Here is a 20,453-nt window from a genome sequence, read left to right on the forward strand (position 1 = left end):
GTGGCTCTTCAGGAGAACCGGGGCGTTCCAGGTGAAGTTACGTGGCTCTGTAGATAATGTCAGTGAACCATTTGGGAGTTCATTACATGAGCCGTTTCATTTAATTCAATACTGTAAATCATGCTGATTTGTACCGCGAGACACAATATATTGCTTTAATATCTGGTCGTTAAGGCAATGAGCAATGTTGCAAATCAACGAGCAACTCTTAACTGATTTATGGCAATATTGGCTATTAATGCGATTTTGGGGTCAACGTGAGAAAGTGCTTTGGATTTACCTAAAACTGAAATTCTTGTCTGGTTATTTCAGCCATTCATAATTGTATCCGTATTTTTAACATAAAATTACGATATATCTTAAAATAGCACACTTTGATCAATTGATAATTACCATGATTGTTATTTGCAGGTCTATATTACATACTGTATAATGTGATATGAGTAGTTGATTAGTTTGATTAGTTTCGACACAAAGAATCACACAAAAGCACTATTTTAAATATTGTGTTTACCAGATGTAAAGTTAGTTGTTAATAAGTCGTTTGGGGAAAAAAAGCATCAATAATCACTAACCAATTAAAGTAAATCTTAATTGATTGAGACCACACCGAACCAATATCACCCACCGCTGCTCTAACGTGTTATTAAAAGGCACAGTGACATTGCGTCAGTTAATTTTGTGCATCGTGAGTTACACTTTCTAATATATTGCAAGAATAAGTTCACAATTAAGATTCCTAGCCTGTCGTTCCTGCCGCCATATACAACAACTTTCAAGGTGACACGAGCTGCAACACACTGGTGTACTTCTGACACCAGCCGCCGACTCCCCACCGCACGTATTATTGTCTTTATTTGAATCTGCAAAAAGAAAAATATACGACTCACTTAAAAGTTAAGGGTGAAGTCTTCAAAATACGTTTTTTTTTTGCCCGACCGAATCGTCAAAATGTGAGAATTCTTTTCCGTTTCATTCTTCCTCTTCTTGCTTAGCGCCAACTGTCCACTTGAGATGAACATTAAAAAGGAAAGCTCGTCTTGACCACGACTCCCCTGGAAGAAGAGATGTTGCATCTCAACGGGACGGCTCTGGTGAAATAAAGGCTGAATACAAAAAAAAACAGAGAGAGAGAGAAAAGAAAGTGTGACGCCGATCATCTCCTCGTGGAACCGGGAACTCCGGCAGCGATCTCCCCGACGTCTTAATTAATTGAACAAAAGCAACAAATCATGCAAATTGCTCCTCGGCAGGAGAGACAAAAAAGAAAAAAGGAGACGTGAAGGGAGTGAAGGAGCAGAATGGATGTGCAGGAGGCAGGAGGCAGGGATGCCTTTGACACCAGCTCCTCGGTGTATTGTGAAGCGAGAGCGATGAAGTTGCCACAGCGTGAACTCAGCGCTGAGCATCACCAACAAACCCTCGCAAAAAAATAACCTCCAGATACGTCTTTTATCTGTGCTTCTCTGATAGATCTCCAAGGACTGAGAGAGGCCACATCGCAGCTACAGCCTGCCAACCAAATCCACTGATTTCACCCCCCAAAATAAATCTCATAAACATAAATAAATGTTCAATCTATAAAAGACTGCGAGAAATAGGCGCAAAGTGTCACAAATGCCAATCGCAGGGTCCCAAGGCCCAAAGCGAAGTCTTCAAAATCAGTCCACGACCCGGGAATGGTTCAAATTTTGGAGTTTGGTATGTTTGGCTTGGTAAAACACCAAATGATTTGTCAATTATCAAAACTGTGGTTAGAAAATTATCAATAATTTGACTCATTGATTCATTTACTAATGGTTATAAAACAAAAAAAAGTAAGAAACCTTAGAAATGGTCTTTCTTTGTGGCTTTAATGTCTGTGTCGGGCTTCAACTTATGATTATGATTATCAGTCTGTTCTTTAATCCATTTGGCTGATAAAGAAAGTAGATAATTAACACCAATGTTGACGTTTTAAATCGCTTGTTTTTGTCAAACTAATAGTTCCAGGTCCAATATTTGGTTAAAGCAAATCGTATCATTTTAGAGGCAATTTTTGGAGGGCACTCTTTTGCTGAAGATAAATACATAAATCGATCATCAAATCATTTCTACTTCGAGACTGTAAGAAGTCCCCGGATCATTGACAATCAGTAGCATTAGGATACGTCGACGTGGATCAATACACTGACTCAAGGGTCAACGATCTAACCAATCAATGCAAAGTCAAAATATCGAGCATATCACCATCTGCATGTTTTAAAATACGTCCTCATATCGGATTCCACAGCACGACTTTCACCATTTCTATCCGAGGGCACCTCCTTCCTCCAGAGCCCGGCACGAAAAATGGTCGAATCATATCTTTTTGTCTTCTTGTAGGAATTAAATGAATAAATAGTCCGGAAAATAACCACATGGGTTTTTTTGGAGGTTTTTGAATACTCCACGTGTGAATTAAATACTTGTGATGTCTCAATTGATTAGGAACTCGGATGCAAAATAATCCGAGACCATTGAGTTATTAGTATGTGCTCGTTATCAATATAGATAACTAATATATACTATATATACTAATATACGATTTCATCACGCCACGATTCCATTACAGTGAATTGCCATATTTAAATATATTCCAGCCCTACTCATTGATATACATGTTCCCGGTCGTGTTAGATGGGCGTATGATATCGTCTCGTATCCGAATTGAATCCAAATTGTATCGTGGAAGATTTTGTGATATCGGGATATTAAATCAATTCTTTTGGACAACAATATACGATATAAATATATATATATATATATATATATATATATATATATATATATATATATATATATATATGCTATCGTGATGAAACTTGTGATGTACACCCCAAATGAACAGGTCCTTCTGTCCTTAAAAAAACAAAATCTTTCGGTTTTCAGACAATGATGCTGCTAAAGACATTTATATATTTCATATAAAAGATTGAGAGACATTTGACGGCCACGTTTCTGGCCCATATGCACGAATACGTGATGCACTCGGATGCCACACACATCCCTGCATAGATGCGGGAACGTGAGACAGAGTGAGAGTCCTCCAATTATTTCTGTGCACACCCCAATTTCGGCATCCTCAAAAACTGCTACTCTGCTTCAGTCGTATCTGTCGATCGAGGGCTAGATTCAATATTAATACGCGGTATTCACCCGAGCCTGTTGCTCTAAATATTCTGCTTATTCACTATAAGACAACAACAACAAAAAATAGCCATTTTGCAACATTGTTTCCCTCCCAAAAGCTTATTGCACAGAGGAATTGGGATAATAATAATTAGCTTCTGAGTGCTGGTGTTCTCGCTGTGCATCAGCGCTTGTGTGCGTGTCTGTGTGTGTGTGTGTGCGTGTGTGTGCGTGTGTGTGTGTGTGTGTGTGTGTGTGTGTGTGTGTGTGAGTTTCACTGAATGCTTGTCTTTATGTCACACTGATCGGTGCTTCTCTTGGCAACAGTCCACACAGTGGAGCTGCTGGTGGGAGAGGCGAGGGCTCTGGGGAGCGACATCTTGTGACAACTCTGTCACATTATTTCATCATCGAGCATCGACTGAGGAGTCTCATTAGGTTCCTTTCTGACAGATGAAAAATGAAAAATAATACAAAAATCACATTTTCCAGGACAGAGCGGAGTGTGATTTGGTTGCTTGTGACCGGGGTCAAAAAATAAAAAATAAAAAGCACAGCTGGTGTGTATTTTTTGTTGTTGTTGAAAGTGTAGCAACTGCGTGTTTCGGAGGCAACTAATGCATCCGGAACGGATTATATTCTGTAGTTGCTTGTGATTTATGCAAAAAAAAAGAAAGAAGAAGCAGAGCAGCAGAATCCAACAGCTTCCACCGAGGATTGTGTTGTGCATGATTTGTATTCCTTCCCATGGACATGCAAACGGGAATTTAGGGCAGAGATGGAGTTAAGCTGAAAGGAAGTGGAGTCTGCGAGGCAGAGAGACACACACACACACACACACACACACACACACACACACACACACACACACACGACCACGACCGCCCTTGACACACGGCTTAAGATACATGGAGGACATCTGACAGGAGACGTAACAGCCTGCCCCTTGTTACCCCCCCCCCCCCTTTCCTTCCCTCCTTCCACCATCAGCAGCACACAAACACAGCCTGCGAACGAACATCTGCAGCACAGAGAGACACATTCATTTGTCATGCGGCGCAGCATCCATCACGACTCCAATTGCAAACTGAAGCGAGAAGGCCGAGACGCAGAAAACAACGAGCCGCGTGTCCGAAGAGGAAGTTCTCCTCGTGCGATCGATCAGTCGCCACGGTCCTCCTGCGCTTGGAGATGAAATCGCGAAACTGTAGACAGGCGGATGAAAAAATACACACACACACACACACACACACTCGTGCAGGCGGCTGGAAACCGCATCTGGTCTCCAAAGGCTCCTGAACTGCAAAGTCTTAAATATTCATGGGGCTCAAATCAAAACGCTGGAGTGTCTCGCTAACAAGAGAGGAGGCCGAGAGGTTTTGGGCTTTTCCTAATTAAATAAATCACAACGGGCGACATCATGAAGATGCTCAGAGGCGTTGACCTTAAAAACCAAAGCACATTTATAACAACTTGTCGTAAGTACGAGGCGCGATCACTTTTTTGTCCTGAATCACACTCTGTTTGCCTGACCATGTTGTGTGTGTGTGTGTGTGTGTGTGTGTGTGTGTGTGTGTGTGTGTGCGTGCGTGTACACTTGTGGAATATTGTGCCAACAGCAATTTAACTAACTGGTGATTAGTGGACTACAATACCCAGAGGCTTTGACTACCGGAGCATGCACCACAGGCTGTGTGACACCGTCTCTATTACACAGTTATAGGGCTGCATCCAACAATGGCTTTCATTGTCAATTAATCTCCTGATTATTTCCTCAGTTTGGTGATTTCAACATTTTGGTCCGTCAAACATAAGAAGATATTGAAAAAAAAGTCACAGTCATAATTGCCTTAAGACCGAGGTGACCAAAAATTGTTTTGTTTGACTCACGATCCATAACCTGGAGATCGGTTAGTTTACAAATCACACGACACAAACAGATGACGACATGCTGTCTGAAAAATAACTAAAACAAAACAATTTGCCAACAATACATCTTTTATCAACTGTTCATTTAATGACTAATCCTTTCCCCCCTAGCGTGGTGCTTTCAGGGCCACCACTGCTCCATCATTGCTCCACCATTGCTCCATCATTGCTCCATCATTGCTCCACCATTGCTCCACCATTGCTCCATGGGTTTGGACTTCATACTGTACATCAGCACAAACCTTATGAGTGAAGCCATCAATGGAGACCAAACTATGAATCCACCACAGAAGAATATTTGTGTATGTGTGTTTTTTAAAGTATGAGGTGAATGAAGTATACCTCAAATGACTGTTTAATATATATATATATATATATTAATAGGGTCCGTATACCCTTGATGAGTCGACACATCTCATGATGATCTTAAATGAATATATTACAACAGACAACAGAGCAGCTGTGAGGAGGGCTTTCCAAACGGAAAGCTTGATGGACACACAGCCAGCAGGTCGCTTCACTTCCTATTGGTAACATTTTTAATATATATATATATATATATATATATATATATATATATATATATATATATATTTGTTTATATATATATATATATATATATATATGTATATATGTGTATATATATATATATATATATTTGTTTATATATATATATATATATTTGTTTATATATATATATATATATATTTGCTATATATATATATATACACAACTTTCACTGAATTCTCAACGCAACTTCAAAGGCCTGCAGCCAGTTTAAAAGGGAAACGGGTACATCTTAAAATGACATGACTCATGGTTCAATATTTGCAACTTGCATCGCGCGACATCAACACAACACAAAAAATGAACCCTCGCGCGTATCGCGTCGCCGAAAACGACGGCGCGCGCGCGCGCGCGTGTGGGGAACTTACATCGGTGGTTGCGACGCTTCCCCTTGTACATGGTCATCTTGTAATACGGGTCCAGCTTTGCGCTCGTGCGGGTCTTCGTGCAGGTGCTACGTTCAGGGACACAACGGCGTCGTGGACTCGTGCGTGTTGCGATACTTTCTGACCAGAAATAAATTATCCCCTCGGAAAAAGGGGGTATTGGAGGCGCTGCTTGAGCGAGGACCGTACCATTATTCACCGACGGCAGAGGGGTGGAAGGACTACGGTGAGTCTCAAAACACACGTACACACGCGCACGCTAACACGCACACACATGTCAACAGAAATAAGAACCAAACATCAGAAATTAGGGGAACAGGCCACGACTTTTCAAAGAAACTGAGTCGCGATGGATTTTGATCACATGTCCCCTCCATTCACATTTATTTAGAACAATCTGTTTGAGGTCACTAAATATGTCAGGAGTTATTCCTCTAAAGGTTCATTTATTTGTTATTTTAAATTTAGTCGTAAATCAAATTGTATATAGACTTTACTAATTAGCTTTATATGGCTTTTATTTGTATCTATTTATCTAATATATTTATATCCATTTCTCTCATACACACATATACACTTATATATCATAAATATAATAGTCATGACTCATGAAATTAAGCAGGATACTTACTACACTATATATATATATATATATATACGTTGCCATCCATATTGCTAGATGCTAAATGAGTTGGCACTTTGTCATCAAAGTGCATTTATGGTACTTATTATTATTATCCTTCAAAGTGCTTAAAATGCATTCTGACTTTAAGCTTGGCTGGTTATACAGAATCACTCATTGCACACACACACACACACACACACACACACACACACACACACACACACACACACACACACAACCGCACACTTTACTTAAAGGATCAAAGTGTGAAATCAAACAATATCTGTGACCTTGAAGGTTTTTTCTCTGGTTCATTCTATGAAGCAGAGATGGATCCTTTCTGTAAATAAGCCACGGAAGAGGTAGCCACTCCACTATAATACTGTCTGATTATTATCTTACCCCATATTCACACACACACACACGCACACTGACGTTGCATGGCAATAATATTCCACGACCTCCACAACCTGGTCACACTTGAGAAGAAGGTGCACCTCATCTTACTTGCAAAGGGGATTGTGTTGCTACGGAGACGGGGATAAGGAAGCGGCCTGGATGTTGACAGCATGCCAACCATTCCTCGATATTACATTATTGCCGTGTGGGTTGAATACCAACACTTGTTTAGCCAGAGATGAATTGTGCAGTGGAAACAAACAACTCTGAAAGCCAACCGCATGGAAGTTCAATCAATGTTGCTCTCCTCCGAAACTGCTGATGGTGTCACACGCTCCAGAATGACAAACAGTCTTCTTTAAGCTTTCACTTACACACTTAAAGAATTAAAAAAATAAATGAAATCCTGCAAAGTTTGTCTTAAAAATATATTTCTTTGGATGAGGAAATAAAGAAAGGAGGTGTGAATATGTTACAATAATCAAAAACCAGAAATGAGAGAGAGAAAAAAAGGAATACAGGGACATCTGCTGTCCGTGATGGATTAATACAACAGAGCCTCAAGAAAGCAGGAAGCAGGAAGTCAACCAGGCAGAAAATGACCACATTTGAATCGTTTAATATTAAAACTCTGTGTGTGATTCATTTTGAGTTATTTCTCTCACAAATGAGAAATTTATGAATTACTTTAATCAAGGCCAGCTGTGTGTAACCCTCCCATCTGACTTAAAAGGAACAGTGTGTATAATCGTGGGGGATTAATTGGCAGAAATTGAATATAATGTGCAAAAATGTTTTCATTAGTTTGTAATGACCTCAAACTAAAAATCCTTATGTTTTATTTAGCTAAGAAAAAGCCTTTTCTATCTACAAAGGGAGTGGGACAGGAGGACAGAGGACACAAGGACAGAAGGAATGACTAACACTATCTGATTTTTTATTTTCAGTTTTTTAACGTTTTAAAGCTCCAGGGCGGCCATATTACAGTTTGTCTTTTGTGTTTATTCTGTGTTCTATTAGAACTTACTCAAGCAACAAATATACGCAACAATACGAAACAAATTAAAATAAAAAAAAGATAAATATCATATTTAGCAAAAGGCTGCAGATTGCCTAAATTAAATTCAAAGAACACAACAAGACAATTGTAATGTTTTTTATTGTGGCACGCACACCATATGACCACATTCAGAAAGTATGTATTCAGAAAAGAGAAACAAAGACATATACCCTGAAGTTAACGCAGAGCAGTCTTTATGAGGAGACGCAGAATACAGGTTTGATACCCTTTGATGGCCGTATACGTCTATTTAAACCATACATTTAGTCATATTTACCTGTGTCTTTGATCTAGGTTATTGATACAAACAGTCCGACGTGGAAGAGTGAGCATGTGTTGATTACGAGGCAATAAATAATCACAGTTAAAAAATAAAGAGATAGTTGGTTTATTCTGTGCCACCTTCATTATTATATCATCACTGTTACTGTCATACTCATTGAACATCTAACCTGCTGCCAGTGTCTTCACCCCTCTGACAAAATCCCGTCATCATGATTGGAGGTAAATTCATCACATGACTGATTTTAAGTTAGCTCATGAAAGAGATTTGAACAGGCTTTTATTTTGAAATTCTACATCAGAACGTCTTGATTGTCTCTGAGGGACACCTTGAGATGGTCTACTATAAATTGGAAGTGACATTAGTTTGTTACTTTATGTACCATTACCTTTAAAATCTAATCTAATGTTAGGGGGGACATTTATTCATGACTGATTTGAAGTTAGGTCATGAAGGAGATTTTGACGGGCTCTAATTTTGAAATTCTACATCAGAATTTCTTGATTGTCTCTGAGGGACACCTTGAGATGGTCTACTATAAATCGGAAGTCAAATGAGTTTTTAGCTATGGACCATTACCTTCGAAATCGTATATATGTAAATTGGTTCTTTATTAGCATTTTCTCAAAGACTTCTGTACAATCAGACTTATTTTGCAACCAGAGGATTGTATGCATGTTTAAGGCACTTCATCATGCGTTTCACTTTGCTCACCTGGAGGTCGCCGCCTTTATATTCTCACTTTGGTTGCACGTATTGAATTATGTAAATCGCCATGTGGGTGAGAGGGGAAACACTGTAAAATGCACATCTTCCCTCAGGACCACAGTGAGGTCATTTTCCCACAGTAACTATCCATCACTGCTCATAATATAATAACACCTCTCCTAAGCAGCCTTTGTAGTTTGCCTCGCTATTCTGCACCACCATTACTTCTAGTTAAATCCAGTTAGACGGATTTTAATGAACAACTGCAGGTGCAGACCTTAAAGAGTCTTCACAGCACTGAGCACATCATTACCTCGAAAAGATTCCAAGAGCTTCCAACAAGAAGTACATGCATGAACCGGATCCAACGTGCTGAGACTGCTGGCATTTGAAACACACTCCCTGTTAACAAATGGCCCTCATTTACAGCCGAGAAGGAGAGACGCCGCGGATGTCTAGGGGAAGGATTTCTGACATGACGGATGTAAATCTGCTCAAGCCATCACATCTCATTGGCCTATGACTTACAGCCTCACTTAGCTAATTGGACAGGCACTCCTTTTGGCGCTGAGCAATTGCAAACGAATCAACTGCTGCAAGTGCTTTGCAGTCTGTGACAGCAAAGTGCCTCTCTTTGCAGATACTAAGCTCGCAAAGCCTGAACGACCCATTTGTTTTGGATTCGGTCCAATTTGACGCACCGGTGTGAAAGTGTCAAAAGAAATACACACACAAACTCAAACAATCTATTAGGCTCTGAGGCTTGTTATTTATATCACTGCGCATTCTGTTCATTTGAATTAACTGCATTTACAATGAGAGCTCACACCCACGCGCCCACATAATCTCTGATAAGGCCCTATAAACCGGCGCCGCATTGTCCGTAATTGTTTCACGACTTAATCCATTTCCTTTTCCAACTTCATGCACGCAGTTTAACCTCAAAGGGGCATTGTGTTCAAAAGGGAACATTAGACTGGGAGGCTAAAAGAACAAGAGTTAGAATATAACACTATAAACGAGAACAAGTTTATCCCCTCTGAAAGCAACAACTGCATGACACCTTTTAACAGGCTTTCAACCAGAGCTTCAAGTTCAAGTGTTGATTGAATTCCAAACTTGGGAAGGAAGACTCCGCCATCTAGTGGAGAACAGACAGCATGACAGCGTCTACACTAAAAATATAATTAATGTTATTTCTATGCCGTTTGGTGTTCAGCTTTTAAAGAAATACCAACTACTAGAGAGACAGATGTAGAGATGGTGAGTGATAGCAGCCCTGGTGATTTCATATACATTTTTTCAGCTGACTAAACCCCTTATATGTAAATCCATTACATTACATTACATAAAACTCCCTTATATGTTAATACATTACATTACATTACATAATACTCCCTCAGACACTAGTGGTCTATCACCTAATGTTTTGCTCTAATTTGTAGTATAAAAGGATCATTTTCTGTGTTTGCAAATTTAGAATGCATGCTCTGAAATCACAAAACAAATTGTCCTAGGGTGGATTTTGCTTTATTCCAAAATTGCCTTGCTTTCGTTATTGGACTGTAAAATGCAGATCATTCATCCGTTTGATTCCTATTGAGGATCACATGGGAGCAGACATCTATCCCAGCATGCCGTGGGCAAAAGATGGAGAACCACCTGGCAGCTGCTCTGTTACAGAGCATGAAATACAGATAGAAAACTAGAACACGTGCTCTCAGTGGAGTGCAGATCTCAAGACAACCATTGTCTAATGTTTGATTGAACGAATATGAACTAGGTTTGCACCAAGTTTTAACCGCCGGCGTATGAGACACACATTTCACTCTCATGGCTCATACGCATAAGCACTCGTTGTAATCTATGCAGCTGTCACTTTCTGGTGAGTAAAGTTATGAAACTTATCATCTCAAGTAGCCTTTATTTAAAAGAACGAGTGAGGAGGAACCACACGCAAGGCTCGGTGAAACTCGGCAGCGCTCGACTCGAATACGCATTCGCAAGAAAGAAGTTGGTGAACTTGGAGCCTCCAGTGAAAGACACAGTTGAAAGGTTGCTAGCACTCTTCACAGAGGGTCAGGTAAATCAAAATTGTTCACTGAATACACGTTTATGTATTCACCGTAAGTCACCTGGAACTCATTAGCTATTTTTGATACAGCAATTGTTGTAACTTATGTTGAATCTGGAAGCCATTGCAACACTAGTTTTCTGCCCAGTGTGATGTAGTATTTTGTAATTTTTTTAAAATGTGGTTACCAAAGTAGTTCCAGCGCATTGCATGCAGAGCTTTCAATTGATTGTCCTGTTTGAAATAATCTTTAGAGTAAAGATGTTACGGGGAAGCGAACAGCGGTCCTCCGTGGCCTTCCTGTCATCCTGAGAACACAGATGAGAACACAGACTTCTAGAAGAAGTAGACTTTAGTCAAAATTAATTAATTCCTCACCACAGGACGCCCAACCTACCTAATGTGATCCCTCTGTTAATCTTTTGGTATTAGCTACTTCTCTTCCATTCAGTGCTGCTATACTTTGTGTTAGCCTCCTGTGGTAGTAGCGAGAACATTGCCCAGAAGCACCAGTGACAAAGAAATGTGGATGTTGTCCATGACGTGGATTAAAATAACTATTACATACATTTTGGAGTCAGATATTCAGAGCTACTTATTTGAGTGTGACTATATTGTGGATAGGCTATAGCTATTCTGGCAGAGCACGTCATTATTTGTCCTACTAAATTTTTTGGTAAGACCCTCCTTATGTAGCTGGTTGAGGCAGAAACGATTGGTTAAGGTTAGACATTGACACAGGTCAGGTTAGCCAAAAAAAAAGCTGTCAGAGCAGGCTCATTCCATGGGAGACTGGGAGACTGTATGTTAAACCTGTGAAGCCCTCTTGGGACACAACTCTGTGATACGGGTGGGAGCAGTATTAAGTAGGGAAGTAACACACACCTTAAACATTTAGTACCACCGAGACAAGCCTCAGAATATGGTTGTGTTTAACCACATATTAAACTTTGATTGATCAGAGGAGATACTAATAGAAACCCTCTACCATCAGACAGATGAGGGGGGTACAGACACCCGTTAGGTTGTTGTTTTATCATTATTGAAGGTATTTGAGTTTTGATTGGCGTGAAGCCGTGACTTAACCCCATGGAAAGACAGCAGATGCCACCAAAGGGTCCTGATTAGGGCCAACTACCTATTTCACTTAGTGTTGTGATGCCACTGCATCAACCCGTTGTTCTCAGGCCCTTCTACATTCTGTTGTATTTACATTTTTGCTATTATTGTTCCATTCAAATATTGTCTCTATATGTAAATACCAGCCCTTTTGAGAATCCAACTGCGAATCCAAAATCTGCTGATGCAGTCAGGAGGGACTGTCTTCACGATGTGCATGGTAAGTTGACATGCCGGGTCAGACTCAAGAACTTTACTCTTTACTAATATGGAAAATGTATGGTTTTTTTGGTCATGTAGTCCAGTTGACTATTGAGTTTGTTTATCTGTTGTTTGTTACACACCATAGTCAAAAGAGATCTTAAGAACAGAGCAGTTCACCATTGTTTATCATTGATGAAAGGCAAGTTAAGGGTGTTAATGTCAAGAATAAGTCAATATAGGTAACAATGTTATTTTTCTTTAGTAATTAGTTAGCAGATGCTCAGTTCATTGTAGTATTTGAATAAAACAAATTGTCACATTTCTTAATCTCTTTTTAAAGCTGCAGTTGAGAACTTTAAAAATAACTTCAAGATCCTGTCAGACAGATAATCTGTATAAAAAAAAAAAGGTTCAGAAACCTAATTTAGTGTACCGTTAAACTGGAAAATGAGAAAGTTTCCCCAACTGTTATTGCAGCTGGGGTAACACACATAATTTCACAGCTAAACAGTACACTAACATAAGTTTCTGACAACATTTGAGGTGAGAAATAAGTAAAGTAACTCGATAGACCAACAATACTATTAATTGGGTATCTCCAAAATACAGCAGAGTATACTTCAAATACATCCAATTGGTTACTACATGTCTGTTTGGATGATGACATTTTCAGTGACATTATGAAATATATGGAAATCACATTTTATTTGACAGATGAGTTTATACAAATAAGTAAATACATGTTAAGACTTTATCTGATTTCTTTTGTTTCACTCATTTTAGCTCTGCAGATCCCATCCCTATTGTTCCAGCCTATCCAGCCGACATCTGTCGGCTTATTTAGGCCTTATTCGCCATTATCCCTCCCTCCTCCTTACTCCCTTTCCATCCTTTCCCCTCCTCCTCTCTTTCTCTATCCATCTGTCAGGGTCAGCATAGTGCAAACAATCAACTTTAGAAGTATTCAAATGTTGAACTAGTCACAATTGATATTCATACAGGCATTAAAGGCTGCCAAATCTAATTCAGCTCAGGCGCTATCCGTGCCTTGGTGGTTTGGAGAAACCTGCTTCATAGACAATAATGTCTCCTGGAAGTAATGGAGTCACAAATGACTGAGCCGTTGCCCATGCTCAAGAACAAAAGAGGTGGATTTTCACTTCATTTTTATTCTGCGTCTGAGACCAACAAGAATGTCCCTTTCCAAATAAATCACACAGGACACACAATTATGCTCCAAGGTTGAAAACCTTCACGACACAAAGTGCACATCAGACATGTGTAGCTGTTCAAAGGACTGAATGTTGGAGGTGTTGTTGAGGCATCTGCTCTCACTACTGACCTCAATAACCTGTGTTATCACTTATCCCTCTGTCTTTATGCATACATCACAGGCATGTGGAACGAGTTCAAATCAGAAATGCTTTTTTCTCACTTTTTCCCACCACAAACTACATTTTACATAGTTAGGAATAGGCATCATCTGTGTGTGAGGATGATTGTACTTGCTACATAGTGGGGTCCAAACCAAATACCACAGAGTGAGGACATTGTTCCTCACTTCTTCAAAGACCCACTTGAGGGTCAAGAAGTGGCTTTACGTTTCAGTTTAATATTAGCTCCAGGCTAGGGTTAGTTAGGCATTACGTTGTTATTATAGTTGAAGTTAGGGTAGTGGATAGGGACTGCTTTATTTATGGGTCCTCACAAAGATAGAAATAAAGGGATGTGTGTGTGTGTCTGCATAACACAAAACACAGTTCGAAGTACAGTTTGTTTTCATATCCATATTACATGTCAAAAGCGCACCAGTCTACTAAACACCAGGAGTTTATTTTCTATTAACACATCTAGAAATAGAAACACTTACAACAGGCAGATTTACAGCAATAACTTATATAAAGTAATATAACAAAATTAAATTTAAAGGTGTTTTCTCGTCATAGTCTACATTATTAACTCATTTGGCCACATCAGCGTCACACCTACTGTATGTTATGACTGAGGAAATTATCTTTTTGCATGTCAGCAATCTACAGCTGACATGTACAAGCATCTCCTCTTGTCTCCTGAAGGGGTCACTGTTGTACAAGTGCAATCCAAGGATGTCCCCTTTTCATAGATTATAATGAGACAACATGTAGGTCTCCAGCAGATTTTTATATCAGTTTTCAGATATAGTACTCAAACATTTGTAAAGTAGAAATTAATCTGTTAAACACACGGATCTGACCCACATTTCACAAAAGACAATAACAAAGACAAGAGGTTGGTTTGAATTAATAAGTCGATGTGCAGTGTATGCCAGAACATGCGTGTGCAGATGATAACGTAGATGAGGATTTGGGGCTATTTCTGCCTGCACTGTGAACCTAGTAACTGTTTTTTTACTGGATATTAATACATGTTCAATAGGAAGGCTGTGTTAAATAAAACCGGAGAGTTTTGAATTATGGTGAATTGTATTGCTCATGCATTTAATTTTTGTTTTATTCTGACACAGTCTCACTTTAACTAATGCCTAATCCTAACCTTCAACATAAAAAGCATCAAACAGCCTTTTAAAGTGCTGCATAATTATTGTCATTTCTCAGAAGTCCACACTTAAACATGGACCTCACTAATAATTAAATGAAGGCCTGTAGAAGAGCACACACACACGCGCGCACACGCACTCATCCACACACACACACACACACACTCTTATACAGTCCACACACACACACACACACAAAACGATGACTGCAGCACTTTGCAAACAAGTTAAACTATAAATAATACCTCAGACAGATGCTTAAAAAACCTCTCTGTATCTATTCTTGCATATTAATTTAGAACAATCAAACTTTACGTGCACTAAATCTGATCAACTTCATCAACCTAATGTTATGTTATGCGCCTCTGCTACCAGGACTTCAACATGACCCGATTCAAATGGGTTGCATCAAAATCAAAATTTACAAGCTCACACACATTTTCTCTCAACAGCAAAAAAAGGCAGTGTAAATGACTCTGAAAATGTTCCATTAATATGACTAGTTCCTGCACGAATTTATTTGTAAGTGCCTGTGCATGTTTTTTTTTTTTTTTGTCCTTTTATTTTGAAGTTCCTCCGGTGAGACCGGAAATAGATGTACCTGTCGCAACTTGACATTGCAAAAGGTCCGTTAGTTTTACGTTTACTGAAGGAGAAGGAGTTCATGTTTGGTTATTCTTCAATCCACTTTACGGACTGCTAAGCTCCTAGCTGGAACGGGAACAAGGTACTTTGTGTTTATTTAGGCTTTAATTACATGTTTAGTGACTTTATTTTAATTAATTTGTGCATTGGTAAGAGCTCATTTCTGTTGTATTTGTTCCATAGCTCTTACGGTGATTTCTGGATCTTTATGGAAAAGGAACATTTGTGTTCAAAAAATAAAAGATTTCTGAAACATCAGTACGCTTCACCATTGTCCGGCTGGGGTCAGCTACAGTAAGAGCTTTACCCTCACCGACCTGACGACTTGCTGCCGCCATTACGGGCTGTGACGGAGGGTCCTCACCACGGCTGCTGCTGCTATGCTACGCTACATGTCCCAGCGTGTCGGCACGTAATCCAACTCAGCAATTCTGGTAGTGGTCTCATGGACTCGGTGCGATGGTCAAGTACGGTCACATCAACTGCTCCCCCCCCCCCCCCCCTTTATTTATCACCATACAGTGGTGGAAATAAGGTGAGCTTCACATTAATTAACTCCCTTTAGACTCTTTCATACTGACCTGCTCATCTACAGCAAAGGGAAGAAACTGCTTTTGGCATTCAAAGGACATTTACGGACATTTTCTATTTAGAATTTCAAGTCACTGACTTGTGTCTGTATATAAACACAACTGTGTTGCTTTCTATTGTTGATATATGTGTATGCTGCTTCTTGCAAAGGTTTGATAACTGCTAAAAGGTTTCCATTGACAAAATAATTTAAGAAATATAGTTTATGATGTCAGAGTCCGGTAGCTTCACGGAGGCTGAGGAGCAGATGGTTAGTTCCCAAAACACAGTTCAAGATTTGCAGAGTGAGCTTCACTCACTGACAGATGTATCTGAGAGACCCTGTCTTAAGGACTTAATTGAAGCAAGAGAACAGAGAAGTTTGATCGACTTTCAAGATAATCTGCGAGAAAATTACGACCAACCTGAAGTTCTCCGGCGCTCTGAACGCGCACGGAACCCTACAGAGAAGATGCGTTCTTTACAAGGTGAAGAAGCCAAGAAAAAGGAAAAAAGGCTGCTCTTCATGTATGAGAGATGGAAGCTCAATGTACGCAAAGCAAGAGATCAGATGAAAACGTACATGCCAGAGAGTGAGCTTTGGCCTCTCATTGAAGAGCTGAAGAAATGTAAGGATGACATCATGAACATGTATTATGAGATTCGAGATCTTGCCACACCTCCTACTGATGTGAGAAGACGAGTTGATACTTGTGAATCTGTTACCACGGAAATTGTCAATATTGCCTATAGTAGAACAATAGACGAAGACGGTGAGTTTATAGAGGACCAGGAAAGAAGACGCCTTCATGAACTGCTCCACCGTGAATGTGCAAAGTCTGTCTACGGATCCGCTGCTTCCTTTATAAGTAACACCCCATCTGAACACCAATCCGTGACTTCCTCCATAGCAGTTAAGCGTGCAGATGCAGCTGCTGAGCTTGCAGTGAAGGAAGCAAATTATGAGATGATGTTAGCAGAAGAAAGACAAAGGGAAGTGATCCGAGAATTAGAGGAACAGCAACGGAAAGCTCTAGAGGCACAAAGGCGTGAGTTGGAGCGACTGCAGGCAGAGAAGGAAGTGCGGGCAGCACAAGCTAAACTTAAGGTGTACGATAAGGAGACGGAACGTGAAGTCACTGGCTGCATTAACAACGAAAGGAATAAGGACGCAAGGAATGAGCCTGTGACCACAATCCCTTTATCACATGCTGCAACACCCTTTCAATCAGACATTTCCTCTCTCGCTCAGGTCTTTCAAGACAGCATAGCCTTGAATAGGCTCCCGCTTCCAGAGCCATCCATCTTCAGCGGTGATGCAATACAGTTCATTGAATGGAAAGCAGCATTCACTTCACTCATCGACCGAAGGGCAATCACTCCAGCTGAAAAACTCTACTATCTGAAGAAATACGTCGGTGGTCCAGCTCGTCAGGTGCTAGATGGCACTTTCTTCCGAAGCGATGATGAAGCCTATCAGGATGCCTGGAACAAGCTAAATCGTCGTTTTGGCCAGCCATTCACTATTCAGAGAGCATTCAGAGAGAAGCTCACCAATTGGCCAAAGATTCAAAGTAAGGATGCTCAAGGACTCAGAAGCTTCTCAGATTTTCTGAGTGCCTGTCAAGATGCCATGCCTCATGTCAAGGGTCTCGACATATTAAACGACTGTGAGGAAAACCAGAAGCTCATCCATAAACTACCAGACTGGGCGGCTTCAAGCTGGAACCGACAAGTCACGCATAGTCTAAACCAGAAACAAGAATTCCCAAGTTTCAAGGATTTTGCAATCTTTGTGTCAACTGAAGCCGAGATTGCCTGCAATCCAATTACATCCTTCTATGCTCTTCATTCATTAGACTCTGACACTGAAAAAAGAAATCTCAGAGATACTAAAAGAGATAAAGCCAGTGTTTTCACTACTCACGCAGTTACAGACAACACAAGCCAAGGCTTGGATCAGAGAACTATTAAGATGTCCTGTATTCTCTGTCAAGATAATAGACATCAACTTCATGCATGTCCAAAGTTCACGGAGATGTTGTTGGTAGAGCGACGTAACTACGTAAAGGAGAAGAAACTTTGCTACGGATGCTTGAAATATGGCCACAGTGCAAAAGACTGTCGTCACCGTCACTTTTGTGACAATTGCAAAGGAAAACATCCTACAGTTCTCCATGACTACAACTACGGGAAGGAAATAACCACATTAGAAACAGGGACATACCAAGGTGCCACTGGAATGTCACTCAGTGTAGCAGGCGAAGATTCATCCTACACATCAATGGTAATGCCTGTGTGGGTGTCATCTAAACACAACCCAACCATTGAGAAGCTTGTCTACGCTCTACTCGACACTCAAAGCGATACTACATTCATCGACCAGGAAGTGAGTGACGGTCTAGTTGCTGAAAAGTATCCAGTGAAGTTAAAGTTGACCACTATGACTGGAAAAAACACGGTTGTCCCAAGTGAGGGTGTTTCCGGCCTTCGTGTAAGAGGATACAGCTCATCCATTCATGTTGATCTTCCAGTTACCTACACGAAGGACTGCATACCTGTAAACCGTGCTCACATTCCCACTTGTGAGAAGGCTAAACAATGGAGTCACCTCAGAGAAATAGCTGACGAAATTCAACCACTGAAAGACTGTGAAGTAGGACTTCTGATAGGCTACAATTGTTCCAGAGCAATGGCACCAAGACAAGTCATCCTAGGAGGAGATGAGGAACCTTATGCTGTACGGACAGATTTTGGATGGTCTATTGTGGGACGCTTCTCACAAAGCTATGACTCGCTGACCACAAGTCACCTGTGTCACAGAATCATCACTAAAGAGCTACCTTTAGTAACGCCTGCAGATGCTATTCGCATTCTAGAATCTGACTTCAATGATGGCAGTGAAGACAGCAAAAGAGTATCACAAGACGACATCACCTTCCTCAAAAGGTTAGATGAGAGCATACGGAAAAATATACATGGCCACTATGAAATGCCTCTGCCCTTCAAAAGTAGACCCATCTTACCTGACAACAAAGCTTCAGTCATGATACGCCTCAACCACTTGAAAAGAAAATTGCAACGGGATGAAAGGTATAAGGAGCATTATGTCAAGTTCATGGAAGATGTCATCAAAAAAGGAGATGCAGAGCAGATCGTAGATGGTGGGAGTGAAGGTGAGAGATGGTACATTCCCCATCACGGTGTTTATCATGCCAGAAAGCCCGATAAACTTCGCGTAGTGTTCGATTGCTCTGCTAGATACAAAGGAACCAGCTTGAACTACCACCTCCTCCCTGGGCCAGACATGTTGAACAACTTGAGTGGAGTTCTCCTCCGCTTTCGACGGCACCCTGTTGCACTTATGTGTGACATTGAAAAAATGTTCCATCAATTTCATGTGAAGGAGGTCGATCGCAAATATCTGCGCTTTCTCTGGTGGAAGCAAGGAGTCTTGAACTCACCACCCAGCGAGTTCCGGATGAAGGTGCATCTGTTTGGTGCTGCCTCCTCCCCCGGATGCGCAAACTATGGATTGAAGCATCTAGCTAAGGAGAATGCAGACCTCTACCCTCAAGGCTCACGGTTTGTCATGAGGGATTTCTATGTTGACGATGGGCTCGCAAGTGTCGAAAGCACTGAAGATGCTATTCTGCTTGCTAAAGAAGCTCGTGAACTCTGTGCTATGGGTGGTCTACGACTACACAAGTTTGTGTCAAACGACAGAGATGTCCTGGAGAGCATACCACCCTCTGAACGAGCAACCAATGTAGAAAATATGGATCTTGCGTTCGATGAACTACCAGTTGACAGAGCCCTCGGGATTAAATGGGATGTGAAAGCCGACCACTTTCAACTTAATGTCAGCGTCAAGGATCAGCCTGCAACGCGCCGCGGCATTCTGTCAACAGTGGCCTCCCTGTATGATCCTCTTGGCTTTGTGGCACCAGTCCTGCTCAAAGCAAAAAGCATTCTTCAGGAGATGTGTAGGAGAGGCACAGGTTGGGACGATCTTCTCCCAGATGAGCTCCGCCCGAAATGGGAACAGTGGAGAAGAGATCTAGCTCAACTAGATAATGTCACCATATCCCGCTCTTACTCACCAGCTGGATTTGGAAAGGCCACGAAGACAGAGTTACATCATTTCTCGGACGCTAGCTTAAAGGGTTATGGTCAGTGCTCATACCTGAGATTTCAG

At 40.7% G+C, this 20,453-nt stretch overlaps 1 protein-coding gene across 2 annotated transcripts in view; it reads right to left on the reverse strand.

The window, feature by feature from the left end:
• LOC117749354 (RNA-binding Raly-like protein) overlaps positions 1 to 20,453 on the reverse strand; it is a 54,220-nt gene that overhangs the window by 17,172 nt on the left and 16,595 nt on the right. Inside the window, exon 1 of one of the 2 annotated variants that reach the window (XM_034559766.1) lies at positions 6,015 to 6,216. The exons of the other annotated variant lie outside the window; for it this stretch is intronic. Coding sequence (XP_034415657.1) covers positions 6,015 to 6,051 — 37 coding nt within the window. The 5' untranslated portion in view covers positions 6,052 to 6,216. Of the gene's footprint in view, positions 1 to 6,014; positions 6,217 to 20,453 lie in introns of those variants that run through there. 2 annotated transcript variants of the gene reach the window in all.

The sequence above is a fragment of the Cyclopterus lumpus genome, chromosome 20 (genome assembly GCF_009769545.1).
Source record: "Cyclopterus lumpus isolate fCycLum1 chromosome 20, fCycLum1.pri, whole genome shotgun sequence".
Lineage (NCBI taxonomy): Eukaryota > Metazoa > Chordata > Actinopteri > Perciformes > Cyclopteridae > Cyclopterus > Cyclopterus lumpus.